Source organism: Pongo abelii, chromosome 6 (assembly GCF_028885655.2).
Source record: "Pongo abelii isolate AG06213 chromosome 6, NHGRI_mPonAbe1-v2.0_pri, whole genome shotgun sequence".
Taxonomy (NCBI): Eukaryota; Metazoa; Chordata; class Mammalia; order Primates; family Hominidae; genus Pongo; species Pongo abelii.
In genome coordinates, this window is record NC_071991.2 from 37717745 (window position 1) to 37743740 (window position 25996).

General features: G+C 47.0%; 1 protein-coding gene across 17 annotated transcripts in view; it reads left to right on the forward strand.

Moving 5' to 3' along the window:
* TNS3 (tensin 3) overlaps positions 1–25996 on the forward strand; it is a 308545-nt gene that overhangs the window by 146979 nt on the left and 135570 nt on the right. For all 17 annotated transcript variants that reach the window (XM_054559218.2, XM_054559216.2, XM_054559228.2 and 14 more), the window contains 5 exons: positions 6637–6701; positions 10843–10926; positions 19859–19971; positions 21069–21129; positions 23258–23333. In XM_054559218.2, coding sequence (XP_054415193.1) covers positions 6637–6701; positions 10843–10926; positions 19859–19971; positions 21069–21129; positions 23258–23333 — 399 coding nt within the window. The remainder of the gene's footprint in view (positions 1–6636; positions 6702–10842; positions 10927–19858; positions 19972–21068; positions 21130–23257; positions 23334–25996) is intronic.

Genomic DNA, 25996 nt, shown 5'->3' on the forward strand with positions numbered 1-25996 from the left:
ATTGACCACAGTTATGAGAGCAAATCGTTTCGTTTTTATTAAATTTTATTTTTCATGGAAAGCCCTCCTTTTCAAAACAGCTACGCCCTTTTCAGATGGACTGTGTCATACTTTCCATGCCGTCTTGAGTTATGGTAATCAGTTGATGGACTAGATGATGGCATGATGCCATTGCAGTAAACATGTCGTCCTTTCCATGTGGAGCCATTGCAGTGCAGATGTGGCCTGTGCATCTTCACAGAGTGGCCGGGACTGTCTGTGTGTCAGCCCCAGCAGGCTTGGTGGATGCCGGCAGCCCAGGTGCATAGCTGGTGGGCACTCCTCCTCCTGGCTGCATCGGGTTCCTTCCATGCTTCCTCCTCCTACCTCCTGGGATCTTTCCTCTTAATTCCCAGTTTTCTCAGCTGCTTTGCACTGCTCCTCAAATATGATTGGTGTTGAAAGGGGTTGGACTGAAAGCAAACTCACTGAGGGGTAAGGGTGTGAAGCTTAACCCTCCTGCCAGAAACTTACTATTAGAGAAAAGCTCTTATCCCAGTCACACCTTGAGTCAGGGAGGAATCCTTTGGGAAAGGATGTAGCCAGTGGGCTGGGGTCGCTGTTCATTAATGGGCAGCTCCCTGTTTTGTGTGTTTGACAAAGCATTCTTAGGACCATCAAAGTATCTAGGAAGTGTTGACGGTTCAAGATAGAAGTGTTTTTTTTTTTTTTCTTCTGGACTCTTTCACACTAAAAAACTGCACAGAAATCCATTGTATTATGGAATTTAGTTTGAAAGAAGCTGCCCTTTGAGTTATATTAGACTCTCAGTATATCTTTCCTGCAAAGGCACTAGGTAGGCCGGCTTGTGGATGGTGTTTACAGCTGTGAGGCATTTGATGACCATTCGATGTGCAGAAAACTTCCATCAGGGACACACAGATGTTATTTGCTTCTCTCTGGTATTGTCTCTTTCCTCACATCTAACTTGATCATATTTTCCCCCCAAATGGACAGGCACACCCATTAGGACCACCAAATTGTCTATGATGACCTGATCTTTTCAAGTATTATGTTAAATTATGGATCCTCCACCCAAATTGTGTTTTGGTGCAAACTAAGAGAGAGAGAAAGAGAGAGAGAGAGAGAGATAGTCAGACAGACTTTTAAATCAATGTAATTCTTGTTAATTAAAACAACCTATGCTTTTCAGGCTTGGTGTGGTGATTTTGACACAGTGAGCCTGATACTGATGGATCATCATTGCCCAGGATCACGTAGCAAGCTGTTCTAAGCAGCATTCCTGACCTGTGAGCCTGGGCCCAGCAGCAGCACCTGTGGAAAGTGCAGGTTCTAGGGCGCACCCAGACCTGCTGCCAGCTGCATTGTCAGAAGACTCTTGGAGTTGCTGGACTTGAAAAGTGCCATCCTTGGCCATTTATTCCATTTTAGTTGTTGTTCACTTCAATTTTTTAAATGAAATTGAAAGAAATGATGAGATTATTTAAAACATGTGGGTCCTAGTGGGGACCACTTAGAGCTTTCTAAAATTCATCATTTTGCTAAGCAACTTTAGGCTTTCTGGACAGCTCTTGTTAGTGGAATTCATGGGAACATGTTGAAACTTCTCAGAAGTGATTTGCTAATCGCTTGCCCTCTTCTGGTGCCATGTAAACCATTTTTGAAACGCTTAGAAATTGTGCCCTGAGCGATAAGCCCTCTTTTAATTTGAAATTGCTGATGTCGATGTTAACAGAAGTTCGTCATCATCACTGCGGGGGTGAAATCGCTGACCTTTGGCGAAATCCGCCTGCTTTGCAGAATGTGCGTTTCCTTCCACACGTGCCAGGAATTTCTAGCATAGCTGGACCTGTCTCAGCCTGGGCGGGAACAGAGTGAGGGTCGGTCCTGCTATGCTTCCCATTCTGCTGGGTGATGCAGAGGCTTGTGTTTGTGTGGGTGTGTGCAGTCTCCTCCTCACCCCTCCACACCCTGGTTATTGACTGACCAGAAATGGCCTGTAGTTCTTTTGGGAGATTTCATCCACACCGTACCTTTTGTTTCTGAGTCCATGGTGAAGAATACCCACGGAAAATTGTGCAATTAGTGATTCTGTGATTTTTGTTAAGAACAGTTCCAAGTCCAAAAGAATGCAGCTTGCACTAAAACCTAACAGTCCATGAGCCTATCGTGCCCTCTTGTGTTTTCTACATCCTGTGAGCTAAGAGCTTTATTTACATGAACATTATATGAAGACGTCCTACTTCAGTTCCATACGTAGTTTGAGTGGAACATGGCCACCTCCATCTGTTCACGTACATCCATGGCTGCTTCCACCCACAATGCAGGGGTAGGTTTGAATGGTTGAAACAAGACCTTGCAGCCTGCAAAACCTTAAATACTTACTATTGCATTAAGAAAGACCTCATATCAGGGTACTGCTGGCCTTGTAAAACGAGTTTGAAAGTGTTTGCATTTCTTCAGCTTTCTGGCAGAGTTTGCATTAGTCTGTTTTCTGTTACTTACAACAGAATATGTGAAACTGGGTAATTTGTAAAGAAAAGGAATTTATTTCTTATATTAATATTTATAGGAGCTGAGATGTCCAAGCTCAAGGGGCTGCGTCTGGTGAGAGCCTTCTTGCTCTTGGGGACTCTGCAGAGGTCCTGAGGCTGCATGGGGCATCACATGGCGAGGGGGCTGAGGGTGCTAGCTCAGGTCTCTCTTCCTCTTCTTAGAAAGCCACCAGTTCCGCTCCTGTGATAACTCGTTAACCCATTAGTTAATTAATCCTCAGATGTATTAACCCATTCATGAAGGCAAGGTTCCCCATGACCCAGTCATCTCTTAAAGTCCTCACCACTCAATACTGCCACATTGGAGATTAAATTTCAACATGAGTTTTGGAAGGGGCTAATATTTAAACCATAGCAAAGTTTTCTCTTTTTTTCGATGATGGAATTCATCAGTTAAGTGATCAGGTCCTGGGCTTTTCTTAGTGGGAGAGTTTATATTACTGATTCAATCTCCTTACTTGTTATTGTTTTGTTCAGATTTTCTGTTTCTTCATGATTCAGTCTTAGTAGGTTGTATGTGTCTAGGAATTTATGAGTTTGTTCCAGGTTATCCAATTTATTGCTATGTAATTGTTCATAGTTTTTGTGTTTCTTTGTGTCTTAAATGGCATCAGTTATGGTGACTGCTCTTTCATTTCTGATTTTGAGTTTTCTCTTTTTATGTTAGTCTAGGTAAAGATTTGTCAATTTTGTTAGTCTTCAGAAAACCCAACCCTTAGTTTTGTTGATCTTTTCTATTGTTTTTCTAGTCTCTCCTTTATTTGTTTCTGCTCCAACCTTTGTTTTTTCCTTCCTTTGCTAATTTGGGGTTTAGTTTGTTCTTTGTTCCTTCAGGTGCAACATTAGGTTTTTTGTTTTGTTTTGTTTTTTGAGACAGTCTCACTCTGTCACCAGGCTGGAGTGCAGTGGCGTGATCTCGGCTCACTGCAACCTCCAACTCCCTGGTTCAAGTGATTCTCCTGCCTCAGCCTCCCTAGTAGCTGGGATTACAGGCACGTGCCACCACAACCAGCTAATTTTTGTATTTTTAATAGAGACGGGGTTTCACCATGTTGGCCAGGATGGTCTCGATCTCCTGACCTCGTGATCCACCCACCTCGGCCTCCCAAAGTGCTGGGATTACAGGTGTGAGCCACTGCGCCCGGCCTAACATTAGGTTTTTTTATTTGAGAGTTTTTTCTTTTAACATAGGCATTTATTGCCATAAACTTTCCTCTTACAACTGCTTTTGCTGCATCCCATAAGTTTTGGTGTGTTGTGTTTCAATTTTTGTTTCTCCCAAGATATTTCTAAATCTCTCTTCTGACTTTTTTTCTTTGACCCAGTAGTTATTTAGGAGTATGTTGTTTAATTTCCATAAACTTGTGAATTTTCCAAGATTCCTCCTGTTATTGATTTCTAGTTTCATACCACTATGGTCAGAAATGATACTTGAGGCCAGGCGCGGTGGCTCATGCCTGTAATCCCAGCACTTTGGGAGGCCAAGGCAGGCAGATCACCTGAGGTCAGGAGTTCGAGACCAGCCTGGCCAACATGGCAAAACCCCGTCTCTACTAAAAATACAAAAAAATTAGCTGGGCGTGGTGGCATGCACCTGTATTCCCAGCTGCTCGGGAGGCTGAGGCACGAGAATCGCTTGAACCCAGGCGGTGGAGGTTGTAGTGAGCTGAGATCATGCCACTGCACTCTAGCCTGGACGACAGAGGGAGACTCCATTAAAAAAAAAAAAGAAGAGATACTGGATATGATTTCAGTCTCCTTAAATTCGTTAAGGTTTGTTTTGTGGCCTAACGTGCCATCTATCCTGGAGAACCTTCTGTGTGCACTTCAGAAGAATGCATATTCTGATGCAGTGTTCTGTATATGTCTGTAAGGTCTGTTTGGTCTAAAGTGCAGGTTGAGTACCCTGTTTTCTTATTGGTTTAGGTGATCTGTCCATTGTTGAAAATGTGGTACTGAAGTCCCCTACGGTTGTGGTATTTCTATCTGTCTCTTCAGATCTTTTAATATTTGCTTTATAGGCCGGGCGCAGTGGCTCATGCCTGTAATCCCAGCATTTTGGGAGGCCGAGGCGGGGGGATCACCTGACATCGGGAGTTTGAGATCAGCCTGATCAACATGGAGCAACCCCGTCTCTATTAAAAATACAAAAAATTAGCCGGGCATGGTGATGCATGCCTGTAATTCCAGCTACTTGGGAGGCTGAGGCAGGATAATCGCTTGAACTTGGGAGGCGGAGGTTGCCGTGAGCCGAGATCGTTCCATTGCACTCCAGCCTGGGCAACAAAAGCGAAACTCTGTCTCAAAAAAAAAAAAAAAAAAAAAAAAAAGAAAAAAAAATACTTGCTTTATATCCATAAATAGTGCCACAAAAGCGATTGGTAATGGGGTGAATGTTACCACCATGTGTGCCTGCTTTGGCTGAAGTGTTGTTTCTTTGTAGGTGAATTGCTGTCAAATACAGTTTTATGCAAGAGGCATACTAGTAGCCATACTGTTAATAATTGCACGTGCCAGGATTCAGCTGCAAAGAGTGTATCAAGTGCCCGCATTGAGTACCTATGAGGCATGCTCTTGACTTTCACTGACAGAGAGAAGGATGCTCTTGGGTGACATTCATGTGTGACTGGGCTTATCAGAATTGTGACTTGAATTTGATCAGTAGTTTCTTCTCAAGAAGTTAGGGAGCTACATATTAGAGGCCCTGCCTTTTTGGCTTTATATGATTCCAGATCAGGGGTTGGCAAATATTTTTAAAAACAGCCAGATTAGGCCGGGCGCGGTGGCTCACGCCTGTAATCCCAGCACTTTGGGAGGCTGAGGCGGGTGGATCATGAGGTCAGGAGATCGAGACCATCCTGGCTAACATGGTGAAACCCCATCTCTACTAAAAACACAAAAAATTAGCCGGGCGTGGTGGCGGGCGCCTGTAGTCTCAGCTACCTGGGAGGCTGAGGCAGGAGAATGGCGTGAACCTGGGAGGCGGAGCTTACAGTGAGCCGAGATTGTGCCACTGCACTCCATCCTGGGTGACAGAGCGTGAGACTTCGTCTCCAAAAAAAAAAAAAAAAAAAAAAAAAAAGCCAGATTGTATTTTACGCTTTTCGGTCCCCGTGGTCTTGCTGCAAATACTCAAACCTACTCCTGCAGTGAGAGTGAAAGCAGCCCTGGATGTAGGTGAACAGATGGGAATGGCCATGTTCTAGTCAAACTTTGTGTATGGACAACTGAAATCTGAACTTCAACACATTTTCACATGGCATGGAATCTTCTCTTTTCAAAATTTTTTCTTAATAGTTAGAAAATGTAAAACTACTCTTAGCTCACAAGTTGTGGGAAAGTAGGTAATGGGCAGAAGTAGCTCCTGGGCTGTGGTTTGCAGTCTGCTGTTGTAGGCTGTAAGAGTATGTTCTAGAAGGTGGCACTCTGTGGCCCTGGGTGAGGGTGGCCTGTCCAATACTTTCTGCTTCTCCTGCTGGTGTTGCTGGTCTGTGGGCTGGGCTGTTGGTGTCTGTGGTTATGGTTTGAGTGAGTCCTTTTCCAGAACTTCTGCCTGGGACAATGGTTCCTCTATGTGTAACGAGGGCGGGCTACAGGGGTGTACGTGGAGCTCAGGTGCTGGCAGTGCTGCCAGTGAGCTGGAATCTGTGTCCCATCATGCTGAGCTGTGTTTGCAGCCCTGATCGTTGTCAGCCCGTTAGCAGGCAGGCGTTCACTTCTGTCTGACCTGGATAATTAAGTCATGCTAATTGCTGCAGCTCCTGGCACAGTTTCTTCCAGCCTAATTGGGTAAAATGACAGGCAGCTGCTGTGTTGGTCTGCCCTCCTGGGCTTCTACGGCTGCTCCAGTTAGCACCCGCTCTTACTGTTTGCACCCAGCGTGCAGGTTCGGTTCCCTGTTGCAGAGACTCCAGTTGCACTGTGTACTGACTTTCCCAGACAGGAAGGCTGTGGGTAATGCTGGCCTTACCTCCAAAGCAGGCTCTCTATTATTTTGTCCACTAGTGAGTCTTTTCCTGTTCTAATTACATCTCTGCTGTGGGATTTCAGAGAAAATCAGCTGATCTTTTGTCTCCTGCAGGGCGGGAAAGGACGCATAGGAGTGGTCATATCATCCTACATGCATTTCACCAACGTCTCAGCCAGGTAGGATGAAGATATCAGCTCGCTGTCTTCAGGTGCTAAAAGCTGAGCCTGCATGGGGCTGACGGCTGTCTGCGCGGGAGCTGTTCTGGATACCAAGGGCTTGGCTGACCTGTGTTTCCCATCCCCCAGTGCTGGGGTGGTCAGTGCCTGGAAACCCAGTTTCCAGTTAAGCGTTTACACTTGTGAAAGTGGCATTTTCCAGGTTGGGTGACTATGTATGATTGATTCTAAGCACTTCTATGGAGGCATTAAAAAAATAAGTGGCCCCACTGTCCCTTGTTCTTTAATAGAGAATTCTCTAATAAAAAATAACAGAGATAAAAGTCACCATTATGAAAAGAACAGAGTGGTCTCACTAAATTAGCTCATACCTTGTATATAATGATGATGACAGCCACCTCTTTTGCAGGCACTGGGCCTCTGGGAAGTATACTGAATATTTTCCTTTTCTCCCTGAATTCTCCTAACTTACCCATGAGGCAGTTAGTATCATTCCCATTGCATGGATGAGGGAGGTGAGGCTCAGAGGAGCCAGGCAGCTTGCTCATGATCCCACAGCCTAGGAGTGGAGAGCCAGGTCTGGGCTGGTTTCCATAAGATGGAACTGTAATCATGGAGACTTTGGAGGTGCCACTTGGGTCCCCTTAGCCAGACATGACACAAACACGGCAGGGCCACAAGGACCTCAGCCCTATGCCCATCCTCCTGGCCTTGGGCAGCTGTGGTGTACACCCGGACCCTTCCCAGAGTGCAGATCCTCACTTTCGCTGAAATGCAGTGCAGAAAATATCATTATTTATGGGGTCTGCATTTGCATCTGCCCTGTCTTCTCAATGGTCTCTTTGTAAAGCCTGAGCTTTCCATTCTGAGGAAATAGAAGCCTATTCATATCAGCCGATAAACCTTTTCCTTTCTAGCACCAAGGAGTGAAATTTGACTTTCTGAATGTTTTCTCTGGAAACCAACTGGGGAGTTGGTGTCTGCCAGGGAGGAAACCAACCCCCAAGTGAAAATCAGATACCCTCTTGGTGAGAATAATCATCGGTGTGTGTGTGTGCCAGGAAAATCGAGATTCCTGGGCACATCCGTCCCTCAATGATGCCAAAGACATTTGGCTGGTGACTAAACATAGCCTGGCTGGTTCTGAACAGAGACCACCTGAGCACTTCTGTTTTTTTTTTTTTTTTTTTTTGACAGACTCTTGCTCCGTTGCCCAGGCTGGAGTGCAGTGGTGCAATCTTGGCTCACTGCAACCTCTGCTTCCCGGGTTCAAGTGATTCTCCTGCCTCAGCCTCCTGAGTAGCTGGGATTATAGGTGTGTGCCACCATGCCCAGCTAATTTTTTGTATTTTTAGTAGAGACAGGGTTTCACCATCTTGGCCAGGCTGGTCTTGAACTCCTGACCTCAGGTGATCATTCGCCTCGGGCTGCCAAAGTGCTGGGATTACAGGTGTGAGCCATCACGCCCAGCTACAACTGAGCATTTCTATCCCCAGCAAAGTAGTACTGCCTGAACCAAAGTTCCATGCACTGTGGATAGTCCTGGATTTTTTGGGAAGGGTAGATGTCTTAGGGCTAAAAACACACCTTTGACCTCTTGCTACAAACTCTGTTTTCTCTTAGTAGCCAATATGTATTTCATCTGCATGTGTCAGGCAATTTACATGAATCTCTCTAAGCCTCAGCATCCTTACCTGGAAAATGATGGTAGTCCTACTTCCCGGAATGTTGTGACAGTTCAACATATGTTACACAAAAAGCACTTAGAACAGCATCAGTACTCAGGTATTGGCTACCATTAACGCTGCTGTGATTAGTAGGAGTAATAGTATTAAGTGCCTTTCAATTAAATGGGCTGATACCACATGCTCTTTGTGACTTGCTTTTCTACGTTAATATCATTTTATACGCATCATTTCCCGACATCATTTCAGTGGCAGCATAGCACTTTATTCAATGGATATGTTATGTATTTAAGCATTTGTTGATTTTGCCTATCCAAGTTGCTTCCAGTTTTGTCAGTTTTGTATGTGTGTGTGTGTGTGTGTGTGTGTGTTTAAGACGGAGTCTCACTCTGTCACCAGGGCTGGAGTGCAGTGGCGTGATCTTGGCTCGCTGTAACCTCCACCTCCCAGGTTCAAGTGATTCTCCTGCCTCAGCCTCTCAAGTAGCTGGGATTACTGGCGCCCGCCACTATGCCCAGCTAATTTTTTGTATTTTCAGTAGAGACATAGTTTCACCATGTTGGCCAGGCTGGTCTTGAACTCCTGACCTTGAGATTTGCCCACCTTGGCCTCCCAAGTGGTTTTTTTTTTTTTTTTTAATTTAGGTTGCTTCCAGTTGTTTTCTACTGCAAAGCTTGCCATGATGAACACATTCTTATACATACATCTTTGATCATTTCTACAATGTTCCCTCTTAGATTATATTTCAAAAGTAGAGTAATCCCAGATAGCACAAGCACACGTTTGAGATCTTTATCACAAACTGCAAACAGAAGAAAACAGAAACTTCAAGTCACCAGAGAAGCAGAACATTCTTGTATCAACACCATAAAAATAAGAGTTATAAAGACAAAACCAGTACTAATATTATTACTACTACTACTATTACTATGGAAAATAAACATTGGTCAAAATGTATTCTCAGCATTTAATAAAACAAGTAAATTTCAGAAAAAGGAATGCTTAAAAGTCACTGGGAGGCTATGGAGCTGCATTCTCCTGCTCAGTATGTGATGGACTCGGTGCTAAAGTGGGCCCTTCTGTTTGTAACTGCGCCACCAGCACAGCCCCTTGCCTAGTAAATGCACGTAGCAAGTTGTCCATTTTATAGCATTCTGTGAAAGTCAAATCACACTCAACTTACTTTTGAGTATGTTTCTTTTTCCTCCTGCCTCTCTACCGGTATTTTTATGAAGTCCACAGTGCCTATGCACATCATTTTTCTAGAGGTGCACAGACACGTTTTTCTAAGTAAGGGGCCCACTTTATCAGGTGTTGTTGTTGTTGTTGTTTTGAGATGGAATCTCACTCTGTCACCCAGGCTGGAGCGCAATGGTGCGATCTCTGCTCACTACAACCTCCGCCTCCCAGGTTCAAGTGATTCTCCCACCTCAGCCTCCCAAGTAGCTGGGATTATAGGCACCCACCATCATGCCCTGGTAATTTTTATTTTCGGTAGAGCCGGGATTTCACCCTGTTGACCAGGCTGGTCTTGAACTCCTGACCTCAGGTGATCCGCCTGCCTTGGCCTCCCAAAGTGCTGGGATTACAGGCATGAGCCACCACACCCAGCCTATCAGGGTTTTAAGGAAGCATTTGGCCCAAATGAGTTGGAATTGTTAAGACACTGCACTCATATTCCAGGATTTGTGCTGAAGTCATGTCAAGAAATCCCACGAATGCCCTGCTGTGAGATTTCTGGAAGTTTCTGTCAGACACTAACTGTGAGCACTGTGGACCTGGCATTGAAGGTCAAATATATTGTTGAAAAGCAGGGTTACTTTCAATCACTTCAAAAACAATGCTGCAGCCCCGAGACCTCAGATACATTTCCAACCCCAGTGCCCTGCAGTGTTCTCAAGCCCAGTCCTGGGAGTGACATACTGGCGGGGCACAGGCTGGCCCACTTGTGTCCTGAGGGTGCCTCTTGGGACTTCATGGGGGGGTCCGTTGACTCTCCTGCCCTGGGTTGATCCCTGCATTCTTGTGGTCCTGAGACTTGAGTCTGCCTGCTTGTCTTGCACAGAGCCCACTTAAAATGGTCTTTATTTAGGACGTAGGGTGGCCAAGGGACAGTTTTGGACACCAGCCCTACCGCCTGCCTGATGAGATGCCTCAGTTGGTTCTTCTGCAAGCTGGGTATTCAGCACTCTTAAGAATCATATCTTTAGATAAGGAGCTGTTATTTCAGATGACAATTCTGACCCTGTACTATGGCTCCCACCTTGAGCACGGTATATTCCTGCAGGGGAAATGAAGTCTAACAGGAGACAGGTGGATTGGGTGTGCACAGGTGCAGCAAAGGGTGAAGCCCCTTGTGGGAGCTGGTCGCTTTGAACAGCCATGAGACACATCCCCCATCACGCACCCACGTTGTGTGAGCTCCATTGAGTTAACTCTCTCTCTCTCCCCTCCAGCGCCGACCAGGCCCTTGACAGGTTTGCAATGAAGAAGTTTTATGATGACAAAGTTTCAGCTTTAATGCAGCCTTCCCAAAAACGGTATGTATACATCCCCAAAGCCAGAGTGAAGAGGTGAATGAAATTTTACATATAAAAATGTGAAAACAGAAGAGGAATCTCTTCTGTCCCAATACCTAAATGGTATTCTTGGGTCATGCCAAAGACTGTGAAGGTGGTGGGGAGGCTTGTCCCTCCCAGAGGTTAAGGACCTAGCCATCCTGTGTGTTTGTGGTGAGAGAGAGCCCCCTATGCTGCTGGCTTGCACTGACAGGTGGAGGGAGGACTTGCTCCAGTTGGCATTTTCCTCTCTTGCAGTGAGTGTGTTTTGATTTCCATTATTATGTTGGAACTTGGTTCTATTGGCTAGACCAGGGGTCAGTGAACTCTCTCTGCAACAGATTAGAGAGTGGATATTTTAGGCTTTGCAGGCTACAGGATCTTTATCACAACTGCTCTAACATGAAAGCAGCCCTGGGCAATATGGAAATCAGGGAGTGTGGCTATATTCCAATAAAACTTTACTTACACAAACACATTAGCAGTTGCACTTGGCCAATTCTTGTAGCTCATCAGTTCCCTGAGGCCACGGAGTATTTTTCTGTCATGCTGCCCATCTCTCCCTTCTCTACTTCTGGGCATGGCCCCTGGAATGTGCTCAGGAAGTGATGGGGAATAGCCATGGTGGGGTGCAGAACTTTCTCCTTTTGCTACTGGCCCCAGCAGGCTGAGGTCAAGAACTTGAGCAGGGCTGGCTGAGAGGCAGTGAGAAGGACCCACAGCTGGCTCCCCATCCAGGTGCACTTCCTCCACAGATGGTGATGCCTAGAGCCAACCAGGTAGCTCCATGGCATATTTCAAAGCCCACAGCAGGGAATTTGTAGGAGAATTGCCAAGGTGATTGCCAAATGGTGTTCCGTTTTGGAGACAGGTAATTGCACACCCGACCTTGTGTATGCAAGTTTTGATGCCTTGTATCTGTTTTCTCCAGTGCAACTGAGGGCTATGCCAGCAGACATGGGGGTAGAAGGGCAGAAAGGGATTTCAAGCATCACCAGAGGCACCTTTTCCTTTTGTCTTGCTATTTCCAATGGCATGGCTCTGTTTCTCTTGAAACCAGGTGTGTTGGAGGAACATGGGCTAGGGTGTGGGACCGTGGTCAGCAACAGGGCCCACATGCAATGCAAGTTGCGTGCAGAAAACCTAGCATTTTTTTTTTTCCAGAAAACCTAGCATTTTATAAAGTATTTTAGTTAAACAGTCACTTGGGGTTTTTTTTTTTGAACCATTAAATGTTATTTCTTTGTTGAACAGTTTCCAAAATCGTGACATTCATATGACCTCCTGCATGGAAAATGAGGTGTAAATAGAGAGTAACTCATGCAGAATGCTTGGCACACAGGAAGTCCAGCTGTCGTCTTTCCTTTTTTTTGTTCTTATTTCTTACGGCACCAGCAACTTGTTTATAACATTAAAAGAATATGGGTAAAGGGGGAAAATATCTCCTCATTTTCTTTTTTTGAAACAGAGTCTTGCTCTGTCACCCAGGCTGTAGTGCAGTGGTGCAATCTTGGCTCACAGCAGCCTCAACCTCCTGGCTCAAGCAATCCTCCCACCTCAGCCTCTTGAGTAGCTGAGACTATAGGCACACATCATCATGCTCAGCTAATTTTAAAATTTTTGTGGAGACAGTGTCTCACTGTGTTGCCCAGGCTGGTCTTGAACCCCTGCGCTTGAATAATCCTTCTGCTGTGGCTTCCCAAAATGCTGGGATTGCAGGTGTGAGCCACCGTGCCCTGCTCTTCTCACGTTCCCATGCCCAGGGTTTTCATGCATCCTTCCCGTCGTTGCACATTTGAAGCCAGAGCATTTGCATTGTTTAATGTTTGCTGGATTCAATTTTACATTCCACGGTTAATCCCTCTGCTCCTGGGATTAGGGAAATGCCCCTTATTCCTTGCTCTTTTCTTTTTATCTTGACCAGAGCCTGCATGAAAAGATGCTCACCAAATGGTAATCGAGCATGTAAATGAATGAATGCATAAGATAAATCTGGAGGAAAGTTTGAGACCAGAAGAACGTGTGAGGACGGCTTGTATGGGAATAGGCTCTGTGATGGGAGGTTTCTCTGTTGTCCTGAATGGCCTGGGGAGTGGGATGGGTGTGCTGCAGGCTGTTTTAGGATTGAGCTCAAGAAATCATTTTAAAGTCAAACTTGTAATAATCACTCTTGAGAATAATTAATTAGCAAGGAATTTGTGACTGGGACGCTCAGAAGTCTCAACAACAACTCTGATGGGTGGTCAATCTTTGTTACCTTGTTTGTTACACTAAAACGCCATGGAGCGGTTGGCCCATGGAGCTGACCCATAAAACTTACATGTGCCCATGTAAGTTTTCTGTTTTTATACCTTCCTTGTCTTCAGCAAATCATGAGAAGCAGCTTGTTGACACCCTGGTGTGGCCTCCTGTTGGTGCTCATGACCACCATTGTGTTACTGAGGCACCCCTGAACTTTCTTCCCTAAACTTGGAAGCCTTCCTCTTTGAGAAGTAGTTAAAAATAAATACTGGGTGTGGCACAGTGACTCTAGCCTGTAATCCCGATTCTTTGGGAGGCTGAGACAGGACAATCCCTTGAGTCTAGGAGTTTGAGACCTGCCTTAGCAACACAGGAAGACCCCATCTTTATCAGAAAAAAAAAAAAAAAAAAAAAATTAGCTGGATGTGATGGCACACACCTGTAGTCCCAGCTACTCTGGAAGCTGAGGTGGGAGGATCCCTTGAGCCCAGGAGTTGGAGGTTACAGTGAGCTGTAATTGCCCCACTGCATGCCAGCCTGGATGACAGAACTAGACCCTGTCTCCTCCTACCCCCCAAAAATCCGGGTATAGTTTTGGTTTATTATCAGCATCATGGAAAAATATTAAAATTATTAACGTTTCTGACATCTCTTTTCTTTTCCGCCTTTCCTTTCTTTCTGAGAGAGTTGAGACAGCAGCACACGTTTCTTGGCCCCATCACTGAGTTAATGGGGAAAATCACAGGTAGCCAGTTGTTTCTTTGGGGAGCTGATCTCTCCGGAGTGTTGCCTACCAAGGTGACCTTGGGAGGCCCCACATGTGAGTGAGACCTAAGACCATCAGTCATGTTGTCTATGCACATTTGGGTGTCCCTTTGAGGTAAAGGGAAGACAGACCAAACAAATGTCTTGGCATGCAGAAATCAGGATGTCCTAGAAATTATCCTATATAGTGTTACTGGTGGAAGGTATCCGAGTTACCAGCAGTGAATCCATAAGGGTCTGCAGCAACCTCAATTCTTGCCTGCTCAGAAGAAAGAATTTGACTGAGGGGCATAAGGCAGAAAAACAGACAGAGACAAGTTTCAGAGCTGGAGTGGAAGTTTATTTTAAAAGGCTTTAGAACAAGAAAGAAAGGAAAGTACGCTTAGAAGAGACCCAAGTGGGCACATGAAGGTCAAGTGTGGTGTTTACCCTTGGTCCTAGACTTCATAGGCTGGCCCACTTCCCATGTCTTGTGCCCTTTTCCCATGATTCTTCCCTTAGAGGGGGCTGCCCGCATGCATAGTGCCCTCCTTTTGCTTGGGAAGTGAGCACATGCAGTATGTTTAGGAAGTTGTACGCATGCCTATCTGAGGGTTTCTTCCCTTTTCTGGTGGTGTACCCTGAGAAGGTCATACTCTGCCATTTTTTCTGTTAATGCACGTGCCCGAGAAGTTGTGTCTCCCTGGAGCCTGCATTCAATTAACAGTGCAATAGACGTGGACCGTCAGGAAATGGCCTCCTCCTGGCACCGGCTGCCAGTGCATCACTTTCAGAGAGGCAATGTGATAATTGCCGAACCATTACCCGACATTCTCCTAGTGGGTGCGGAAAGAGCCCACTGCTGCCCTGCTCATGCCTGTCTAACTACATGTAAAAATGGCATTATTTGATTTTTGATATTTCTGTCATTTTTGACACAGTACCTCAGGTGCCTGAAAGAATACTTTAAAGATACAAAGGGAGTAGTTTTCCACATTCTCTAAAGGATGAGGCTCCTCAGGTAGTCTCTGTAACCGGCAAATGGGTTCGTTATTCAGTGCCCAGATAGAGCCGATTTACCAAGACGGGAATTGCAGTAGAGAAAGAGTTTAATTCATGCAGAGCTGGCTGAACAGGAGACCAGAGTTTTATTACTACCCAAATCAGCCCCCTGGAAAATTTGGAGACAAGGGTTTTTCAAAGGTATTTTGGGGAGAAGGGGGTGGCTAGGGAATGGGTGCTGCTGAGTGGTTGGGGGTGCAATCATAGGGGAAAATGGCCCTCTTGCCTCTGAGTCCGCTTCTGGGTGGGGCCAGAGAACAGTTGGCAGGTCAGGTAGAGCTGTCAGTTGTCAGAAATGCAAAAGCCTGAATAGACATCTCAAAAGGCCAATCTTAGGTTCTACAATGGTGATGTTCTCTCTAGCAGTAATTGAGGAAGCTGCAAATCTTGTGATCCCCAGAGTTATCTTTTAAGTCTATACCTGGGCAGAATTCAAGCTGCGTTCATCCTCCCAATGTGGTAGTCTTGCATTAGTTTTACAAAGGTGGTTTAGTTTTGGGCTATTATCACTTAAACTATAAACTTCACTTTCTCCTAAAGTTAGTTTGGTCCAAGCCCAGGAATAGCCAAGGGCAGCTAGGAGGTTAAAGGCAAGATGGGGGTTGGTTACATTAGATCTCTTTCACTGTCATATTCTCTCACTGTTAAAATTTTTGCAAAGGCTATTTTACTTCATGCCCCTGTGGCCTCTCCCTGCACGTCCTCCTTGCTGCCCACAGCCTGCGGAAAAAGGGTGACCATTCCTCAGGGAGCCACGCACTTTGCCTGGGCCCGGACATCCTCTTTCAGTCACCAACTCTGTGGGCAAAGCCACCTACACTCTGGCAGCATACCTCAGGAGAGCAGAGGCTGTGGCAGATGTGTTGTGGTCTACTCTGACCCTTATGTCCATGCAACTGACTCATCTTTGCAGCAATTCCAATGTGTAGGTCTCATTATTCTCCCCGTTATATGAGAGGGAAGGGAATGCTCAGCAGAATGTTAAGAAACAGCCCAGTCTTGGCTGACACCAACAGGTGGCCCAGCTCACCTTTCCTGGCCAGTTGGTGCTGCCCCTGCAGCCATGGCTGACTCTGTGAGTGCTAGGAATGTAGAATGAGTAAGCTGTTGGGAAAGATGTCCTGTGACAATGGTTCCTGTTGCTTGGAAAAGTAACATTTGAATGCTGATTTTTATGCACCCACCTTTTCAGACAGATTGAAGCTTACGTCTAGTGCAACTCAAATGTTTAGGGAGATTTATGGAGATTCCAAATGGAAGTTTTTGCTGTTAGAAGTGGCTGTGAATAATGCAAGGGACAACTGAAAATTTCAAACTGCTTTTATGTTCGTTTGCTTACAAGTTAAAAACAATCCTTTAGTTTTTAAAATGTACTCACTGGTTTGAGAAGAAGCATGGAAAACATCATCTCCAGGGAGTTATTTCCTAAAAAGAAAGAAAAGATAGCAATGGGAAAATAATGGAGCTGGTTTTATAAAATATCTGGTTTCTACTCTTTCCAGCTCTGAAAACTGTGTTGACTAAGTAGGAACATTTTATTTTGGATAAGGCTGTTGGGATGGTCTTCAGAGGGCATCTGATACCCTACAATTGATTCATTTATATCTACCTTTAATGCCACAGATAAATACCGTGTACACAAAGTTAAAATTGATCCTTTCCATAGTCAGCTGGATGAACTAATTGTGCAATTCTGTCCTGTCATGTTCGTTTCCCCTTCTTTTCTTTTTTTACTTTGAGACAGGGTCTTGCTCTGTCACTCAGGCTGGAGTGCAGTGGTGCAGTCTAGGCTCACTGCAACCTCTACCTCCTGAGTTCAAGCGATTCTCATGCCTCAGCTTCCTGTGTAGCTGGGATTACAGGCGCATGCCACCATGCCCAGCTAATTTTTAAAATTAATTAATTAATTAATTAATTTTTTTTTGTAGAGACAGGATTTCAGCACGTTGGCTAGGCTGGTCTCAAACTCCTGACCTCGGGTGATCCGCCCACCTCAGCCTCCCAGAGTGCTGGGATTATAGGCGTGAGCCACCGCGCCTGGCCTCCCTTATTTTCATCCATACCTGAATGTTCTTTTCTTTGATACTGATGGTTGTTCTCTAGGAAGTCACTCACAAACTCAGTGCTATTACCTGTGCTTGGCTATCTTTCTGCAATCTCATAGCATTCACTACAGCTTATATTTGCAGTGAACTTCGTTGTTTTTATAAGGCATTGCTATTTTTTAAAAAATGTTTTTTAAAGGCATGCTTTTATTTGGGATTTTGAACAATATGTTGGGTTTTTGTTGTTGTTGTTGTTAATCTTACCTTATTATTAAGAAAGCATGTGAAGGAAGAAAAAAAATTACATTTACCTTAGCATTTTATGTCTTTAATTTACCTGAAAATATGATACATAAAAAGTTGTTTTCTATAAAGGACAGATGAGAATTATATTCTAAGGGGTTACTTTTTGATTGGTTAAGCTATCACCTGAGCAGCCCTTTGTAGACTGACCTGGGAGGTGATGACTGTTGAGAACTGGTTTTCGGGAGAGGACTCTGGAGTCCTGGGTCCCAGGCAGTGACAGCCTCCTTCCCTTCCCCTCTGACCACCACTGGGCTTGTGGCCCTGGACTTTGGCCTTCTTTGGGAGCCTGTGGCAAAACAAAGTTCTTCTGCTGTCAGCTTGGCCCTCCTCATCTGAAGGAAATACTTCTTGTGCTTCGTCTGGTGTCAGGGGCAACAATTCCGGCGAGGCCACATCAGCAGAAATGAAGCTCTGTGACCACAGTATGGTACAAGACCTGGGTCAGGGAGAGGCCGTGGTTTCCCGGAGGATGGCTGTTTGCCCCTCATAGGACCTTGGCGCTAACTCTGGGCTCAGCTACTTGGACCCCTTATGCTGCCATGAACAGGAGCCCCTCAGGCCCAGCGCTCCAGAGCCTTCCATGTTTGCATGAAGTCATAAAACAAACACCGACTTCATCTAGATGCCTGGTCCGGGTGCACATGGGGCACTGAGAACACCCCCAGGGAACAGGGCCATCTCAGCCACGTGGTCACTACAGAACCGCCCGAGCACATGGCCAGACGGTGTGGGACTCAGTGTGCCACTGACAAACCGGACAAGCTGAGGAAGCTGATTTCCCAGTGACTAGAGCTGCCCCGTGCTGGAGGAAGGGCGGAACTGCCCCAGAGGAGGTGACTCAGGCCTCTCAATCCGGGCATTTGTGGTTCCTCACTTTTACTCAAAACCAGGGAGCCAAAGGACCCATGAAATCCACAATGCGTAAAATTTGCATGATTAAAAATACACAATTCATGCATTCCTCTGCCTACATACAACTGAGGGTGAGAAGTCTTGTTGCCAGGGTAGAAAGTACCCTGCAGGGGAGGCGTGTGGGAGCTGCCTGGAGGTCCACTGAAGTCTGGTCATTGGCCTCACAGGGTCCCCACGTCTCCAGGCTGAGCGTCTCTGTCCTCTGAGACTCTTGTGAGGTTTTGCCCTGTTCTGAGAGAGCAGAAGAGAAGTTTGCGCCAGGAAGATGAAAATACTGACATGCCCTGTTTCTCACTATGAATTGTAACTGAACTAAAAGCAAACTCGCTTTTCTAACATTTTCCTGGTGGGTGGACTATAGGTAGGGTTTTCCTTTTTTTGATAATGTTTAACAGAAATCTCTTGTTTCGTTTGTTTGTATACAAATTTAACTGCTTGAATAAGGGACTGGGTGTGAATTGCCAGTGTAAGTGAGAGATTTTTTTTTCTTAACACAAGGTCCGTGATGGCCGTTTCTGGCTTGGGGTAGTATGGTTGTAGGTGCTGGCAACACAGTCACCTGCCACTTCCTGCCTCAGTCTGCTGTGGCAATACAGAGATGCACAGATTGTTAAATATTGCGGGGTTTTTGATTGTTTGGGTTTTTCTTGCAAAGAGTACAGTACTTTGGTGGAGACAGATATGGAAACACAGATTCCATGCGAGGTGTTGAGGCTACAGTGGAGGTTGTGTGGGTGCATGGCCATGGTGAGGGACCTCAGGGCAGGAGCCACGCCAGGCAGAGCACCAACAGGCAGGACGGGCCAGGGAAGCGTCAGAGAGCTTGGCAAGCCTCTGGCTTGTCTTGTGGTCACTGCTGCCATGTCATGCCTCATGAGGACCCCAGCAGTCAGATGCTCCTAGTGTAGGAGCTTCCCTCTTGACCACCAAATGCTCATGGAATTTGTGTGCGGTCGGTGTTGGAAGCATGAGGCTGATGCCTAGAATTCAGAAAGGCTGACGGCCCACATGGCCTTCGCCTTTGGAGCTGGGCCCTGAAGAGAGAGGGACAGCAGGAAGGAGAGCCTCTTATCAGATGTGGTGTGGAAGGCTGTGAGATACGAGGGGAGTATGGACTCCAGCCTTTTCTTAGGGCTCTCGAGTATGAGCAGAAAGCAGCAGGTGCAGTGAGTGGTTCTGGGCCTGGGTCACGTGACCCTGCCATAGGTACAATGCTAGTGACAGAGCACACACCCACCGGTGTGCCAGGCCTCTGCTTCCTGCTGCTCGCCAATGGGGATTGTGATGGCCTGTGGCCTGTGGCCTGGCTTTGCCTGGCGATAGGTTCAGTGGACAGTGACAGAGGCCTTTCAGGTGTGGGATGCTCAAGCCGAGAGGCCGGTTATGCCTTGGTGTCTCTGGTGCCTGGTGCCTGGTGCTCTGGTGGGAAGCCCTCAGACCTGTGAGCGCAGCACCACGCTGAGAACCAACCCCAGGCTGTGAGCAGTGTACCGGTTCTCTCCCAGAGCCCCAGACCTAGCCAGGATGTGTTTCTCCTTGAGTTCCCTTCTCAGCAGGGGCTGAAGATACTTCTGGGAAGTCTAACCCAGCTGTCCGTTTTGCAGGTACGTTCAGTTCCTCAGTGGGCTCCTGTCCGGATCGGTGAAAATGAATGCCTCTCCCCTGTTCCTGCATTTTGTCATCCTCCACGGCACCCCCAACTTCGACACAGGTGGAGGTGAGTGTCCTTCACGATGTGGCACCTGCGATTGGCTGGCCCAGACTTGGAGCTGGTCCTGGGCCCCTCAGTTTAGATAAGCCTCTGCTTTCCTTCCGAGAGGGCCCAGGGTCTGCTCCTCTGCCTCCCTGGCGATTGACTGTGTCCCCCTTCAGTGGTCAGAGCCCCATGTTTATGTGGTTGGGCCAAGTTATTTAATCAGGGGAGGGACTGGCAGCCAGCAAGGGGGATCAGAAATACCCCTGTGTATATGCACAGTGACTCGGGCAGACAAGCATTTTCTGGGCTGCAGCCCTGGTGGGTCAGCTGTGCAGTTGGCCTTGAGGTCACAAGCTATGGAAGAAGCCCAGTAAGAGAGGCATGAATGTGACCCAGTCTCCCCTGACGCATCTCACGAGCCCGTCTCCTCCTTCTCCTTTAAAATGACCCCACAGGAAAGCACACAGCATGTAGCTGAGGGTGAGGGCCCTGAGCCCTCCTCCCTGTCCCACTTAGATGATCACAGCACACGACTGGGGATCAGGGCCCTGTCCCCACATCCCCAGTTCCCCAACGGTGCACAGAGCATACGGCTGAGGGTCAGCAGGGCCCTATCCCTCCTCCCTTGTCCCATGCAGGAGCACATGGCACATGGCTGAGGGTCAGGGCCCTGTCCTCTCCTTCCCAATCTCGTGGAGGCACACACAGCACATGGCTGGGATTCAGGACCCTTGCCCCTCCTCGCCAGTCCCATGCAGGTGCTTGCTCAGAGGTTTCTATTGTCTCTGAAGTACATCTGTGCCTTCAGGTCCCCCAGGTCATCATGGCCAGAGTGACCTTGCCAAGCTGCTAGTTGGTTTTGAAGCAGCCTGGCTTCAATTCAGGAGCCTTTGGCACCCTTTGGATAAAGGTCAAACTGTGTTGCTCTGCAGGCTTCTAGGACCGGGTCCGGCCTTTTCCTGCAGCAACCCTGTGGCTCCATGCACTGCCTTCCCAAACCTCAAAGGCCGCAGGTGCAGTCTCCTGGTCTCCTCGTCCCTTTCTGTCTTTCTGATTGCCAAATTCCTGTTCGTTCTGTACTGGTCATGCCTCTACAGACAGTTGTGCCTTTCTTTCAGTGTGCCGGCCCTTTCTGAAGCTCTACCAAGCCATGCAGCCTGTGTACACCTCCGGGATCTAGTGAGTGTTGCTGCTGCTGCTGCTGCTGCTGTGGGATCTGGAGGGCTCAGGGAATTGCAGCTGAGCCTCAGCTGCCTGTCCAGTAGGAAGAGGGTGGGAGGGTTCAGGTCAAAGAATGCCAAGAAGCCAAAGAAGAGTCCAGTGGGGAAAACCCTCTCATGGCCCGTGCTCCAGCATCACGCCTCGGCCCTCCCTCCTGCCCTGCACAAGTGTCTTTGGGCTGTCACACCAGTTGGCTCCATTAAAGGACATGGGGGCTGGAATTTTGAGGGGAGAGAGGGCCATTTGCTTTTTGGAGTATGGTGGCCCCTCGGTTTTCAAGGGGGATTGATTCCAGGAACCCCTTTGATTACCCAAATCCGAGGATGTTCAAGTGTGTTTTATAAAACAGCATTGTCTTGAACTCCTGACCTCAAGTGATCCACCTGTCTTGGCCTCCCAAAGTGCCAGGATTACAGGTGTGAGCCACCGAACCCCTGGCCATCATGGTGAAACCCCGTTTCTACTAAAAATACAAAAATTAGCCGGTTGTGGGGTCATGCACCTGTAAACCCAGCTACTCGAGGTGGAGGCAGGAGAATCACTTGAACCTGGGAGGCAGAGGTTGCAGTGAGCCAAGATCACACCATTGCACTCCAGGCTAGGGGACAGAGCAAGAATCAAAAAAAAAAAAAAAAAAAAAAAAGGCCAGGCTTGGTGGCTCACGCCTATAATCCCAGCACTTTGGGAGGCCGAGGTGGGTGGATCACCAGGTCAAGAGATTGAGAGTATCCTGGCCAACATGGTGAAATCCCATCTCTACTAAAAATACAAAAATTAGCTGGGCGTGGTGGCATGTGCCTGTAGTCCCAGCTACTTGGGAGGCTGAGACAGGACAATTGCTTGAACCTGAGACGCAGAGGTTGCAGTGAGCTGAGATCGTGCCACGGCACTCCAGCCTGGCGACAGAGCGAGATTTGGTCTCAAAAAAAAAGAAAACAACAACAACAAAAAACTGGCATTGTATTTTCATATAACCTATGAGCATTCTCCTGTATACTCTAAATCATCTCTAGATTACATAACAATACCTAATTCAATGTAAAGGCTGTGAAAATAGTTGTTACAATGTATTGTTTTTTAACTTCTATTATTTTTTATGGTTGCATTTTTGTTTTTTATTTATTTCCCACAATATTTTCTATCACCAGTCAGTTGAGTCCATGAATGTGGAACCCAAGAATAGGGAAGGTTAACTGTGAGCATATTGGAGAGAGTCCTACGATAGGCTCTCACTACTGTGGTTTTTCTTTCTCGCTCCTTTCCATTTTGTTTTTTATTTTTATTTATTTATTTTTTTTGAGACAGCATCTCGCTCTGGCACGATCTCCGCTCACTGCAACCTCCACTTCCCAGGTTCAAGCGATTCTCCTGCCTCAGCCTCCCGAGTAGCTGGGATTACAGGCACCTGCCATCATGCCCAGCTAAATTTTGTATTTTTGTAGAGATGGGGTTTCACTATGTTAGCCAGGCTGGTCTCAAATTCCTGACCTCAAGTGATCCGCCTGCCTTGGCTTCCCAAAGTGCTGGGATTACAGGCGTGAGCCATGTCCGGCCTCCTTTGCATTTTAAACAAAAGGTAACCACACATCCCCCAAGTTTGTACATATTTCTGAGCTTTCTTTGTCTTTTTGGATGTGGACAGGCATTTTATGAAAAGTCAGTAAAGGTAACAAATCTCGCTACTCACAAAGAGCTGTTGTCACATTTCTGGGTTTGCTGTGGGCCCTGTGTGCACTGATGTCACTCTGGAATTGCACCCGCAGTTTGTAACTGAAACTGGCTGTGCCCACCCTGGGCCCCTTCCTCTAAGGCTGTATGGTTGTCTCCAAGCTTGGACCTCTGGAGTTGGACCTTAGTCACTTCAAGTCAGTCACTGACCGTGATGATGCTATGAGGACCCTCCATGGCCTGGGAGCTTTCTTTACCTTTTTAGATTCATTTAGATTCTCAGGAATTAGATTCTGGGCTGATTGGGCATTCTGTGTGATTTCTGAGTTTTTGGTTGTAGGGTTGCTTTTCTCTACATGTATTCTTCCCACGAAATTATGAAGTTGCATAATGATCTGCCTTCTTCTTCATCCCAAAGCAACGTTGGCCCAGAAAACCCCAGCAGGATCTGCATCATCATCGAGCCGGCCCAGCTTCTGAAGGGAGATGTCATGGTGAGTGCCTGCCATGGCCGCAGATGTGTCTGTGTCCCCACTCTCCCAGTGGTGATGACTTGAAATCATGATTCTGTGTTAAAACAGTAACCCCCACCCCCAAAAAAAAGTACCCTGTAGGAAGAATGAAAAGTAGCTTTTACCTTAACACTGGGGTCCCCCACCCCCGGGCCATGGACCTTATCGGTCCATGGCCTGTTAGGAACTGGGCCTAGCGAGCGAGCAGGACCACCTGAGCCTCCCGTCAGATCAGCGGTGCCATGAGATTCTCATAGGAGTGCGAACCCTATTGTGAACTGTGTGTGCGAGCGATCTAGGTTGCACACTCCTTAGGATAATGATGATCTGAGGTGGGTAAAAATATTGAGGCGCCGTTAGCATGGAGATAGCGGATAATTCAGCCGTAGTTTACATCTCGAGTGATGTGGGCGATTGATGAGAAGGCGGTTGAAGCGTCTGGTGAGTAGTGCATGGTTAGGAATAGCCCTGTAATAATTTGAGCAGGCGCCAAGAAGTGAGCGGAACAGTTTGATCCTGAAACCATCCTCCACCAGTCCATGGAAAAATTGTCTTCTGTGAAACCAGTCCCTGGTGCCAAAAAGATTGGTGACCACTGCCTTAAGGCATTTAGTTAACTTTCTGAATAAAACTATTTTAATTAAAGGGACGAAACAAATCTTCGTTCTTGATTCTCTTTCATTCTAGAGCCCCTTGAGACATATAACCTGGAAATTAATGTCCTAACTTGGCCACTCACTTCGGAGAACCCCTGTATTCTGACTATAATTTGCATTCTTCACATGATCACAGGCCTCCCAGAGTGTGGGTGCAGAAATAGAATATTTATGTATCATTAATAGCCGAAGTGTGAAATACAGCTGGTGCAATTACAGCTTGATTAATGGTCAAAACAATGATTTCTCCAGATGATTTTGACTCTTGGGTGTGTTGGTTCTTGGAGGAGATTAGCCATTACATTTTTGCCTTTTATCTGTCTGGAATACAGACAATTCATACATTTAAAATAATTTTAGGAAAGTTTTTTATCTGAAATAAGGTAAGCTTTTAAGGCACATATATGACCTTCAGCATGCATAGAATCATAGAATGTAAAGATTTCATGGCCTTGGAAGACCCACTTCTATAAGGCAGTAGGGTGAATTGAGAATTAGCTTTTCATTGTATTATAAATGCCCTGTACAACGTTTTTGAGGATATTCATTAATTTCCCCGTAACCCCTAGATTTTAAAATCTTAGCTTAGTGGGTGGTGAACTCCCTACCTTGCTGGTCCTGAATTCTTACAAAAATCAAATCAGCGAGGATCGAAGGTGGAGAGGATTGAAGGTGGAGACCGTCTAAACCCATCCATGCCTGCGAGGTCCCTCTGGGGCCTCCAGTTCTGTCCTGTTTCACATGCTCACCACCTAATTGAGGGGTTCTTCAGGCCTGGAAGGCAGGTCTGGAACAACAGCCGGGCCCAGCCCTTTTCAAGGCATTGAGTAAGCACTTTATAACATCTTGCCTCCCATTTCATAGGCAAGAAAGCTGAGGTTTGGGGTGCGTCATACGTTTTTATAGACCCTTTTCCTTAGCTCTCTGTTCTGCTGTCCTAAGGAGGAGGACCTGGGCTGGAAGTCTGTCCTCAGCGGTGCTGTGCTGCAGCGATGGTGCAGCATCCCTGTGGTTGGAATTGAGAGGGAGGACCAGGAGGGGAGAGAGACATCCGCTCTGGTGTTCTCTCACATCCTGTGGTCCAGAAGGCAGCCCTGCGCTTGTTTCCTAGGAGACTTCACCCTGGAGGCTCCTTCTCCCAGGACACTTCCTGGGATCGTTGGACAAAGGGCCTGAGTCTTTATTGAGCACTGGCTATGTTCAGCACTTTACTCCTCCACCCACTCTGGAACTGGGTCCAGTGTTCCAGCTTTAAAGAGGAGGCCAGGCTGGGCGCAGTGGCTCACACCTGTAATCCCAGCACTTTGGGAGGCTGAGGTGGGTGGATCACGAGGTCAGGAGATTGAGACCATCCTGGCTGACACGGTGAAACCCCATCTCTACTAAAAGTACAAAAAATTAGCCGGGCATGGTGGCGCGCGCCTGTAGTCCCAGCTACTCAGGAGGCTGGCATGAACCCAGGAGGTGGAGCTTGCAGTGAGCCAAAATTGCGCCACTGCACTGCAGCCTGGGCGACAGAGCAAGACTCCATCTCAGAAAAAAAAAAAAATAGTAGGTCAAGAGAGGCTGGGGGCGATGCTGGTAGGATTTGCCCCCGCCCTCATCTTGTTTGCGTAGTGTTCTACCTGCCCTGGGAGGCAGCATCGCAAGGGCGGGTGCTCCCTGAAGCAGATCTTCAGTGATGAGTAGTTATGGCCCCATGACCCAGTCCCTTTAAGATGACTCATGGGAGGCAGCTGAACAACTCAGTCATGGAGGGTGACCCTCAGGCTAAGATGTGGCTTCCCCCCTACCCCCCACCAAGAGCATGGGACAGCCCTCTCCCCTGGGCTGTTTATGGGCTGGTAGCTGCAGGGTCTTCCTGAGACCAGGCGGGTGGGGCAGTCTCCTGGGAAGTGCCTGGCTCCTCTCCTCTCTTCCAGCTACATCCTCCTCCACCTGCTTCCTCCTCCTCCTTTCTCTCCTTTCTTCTCTCCCACCCCACCTTTA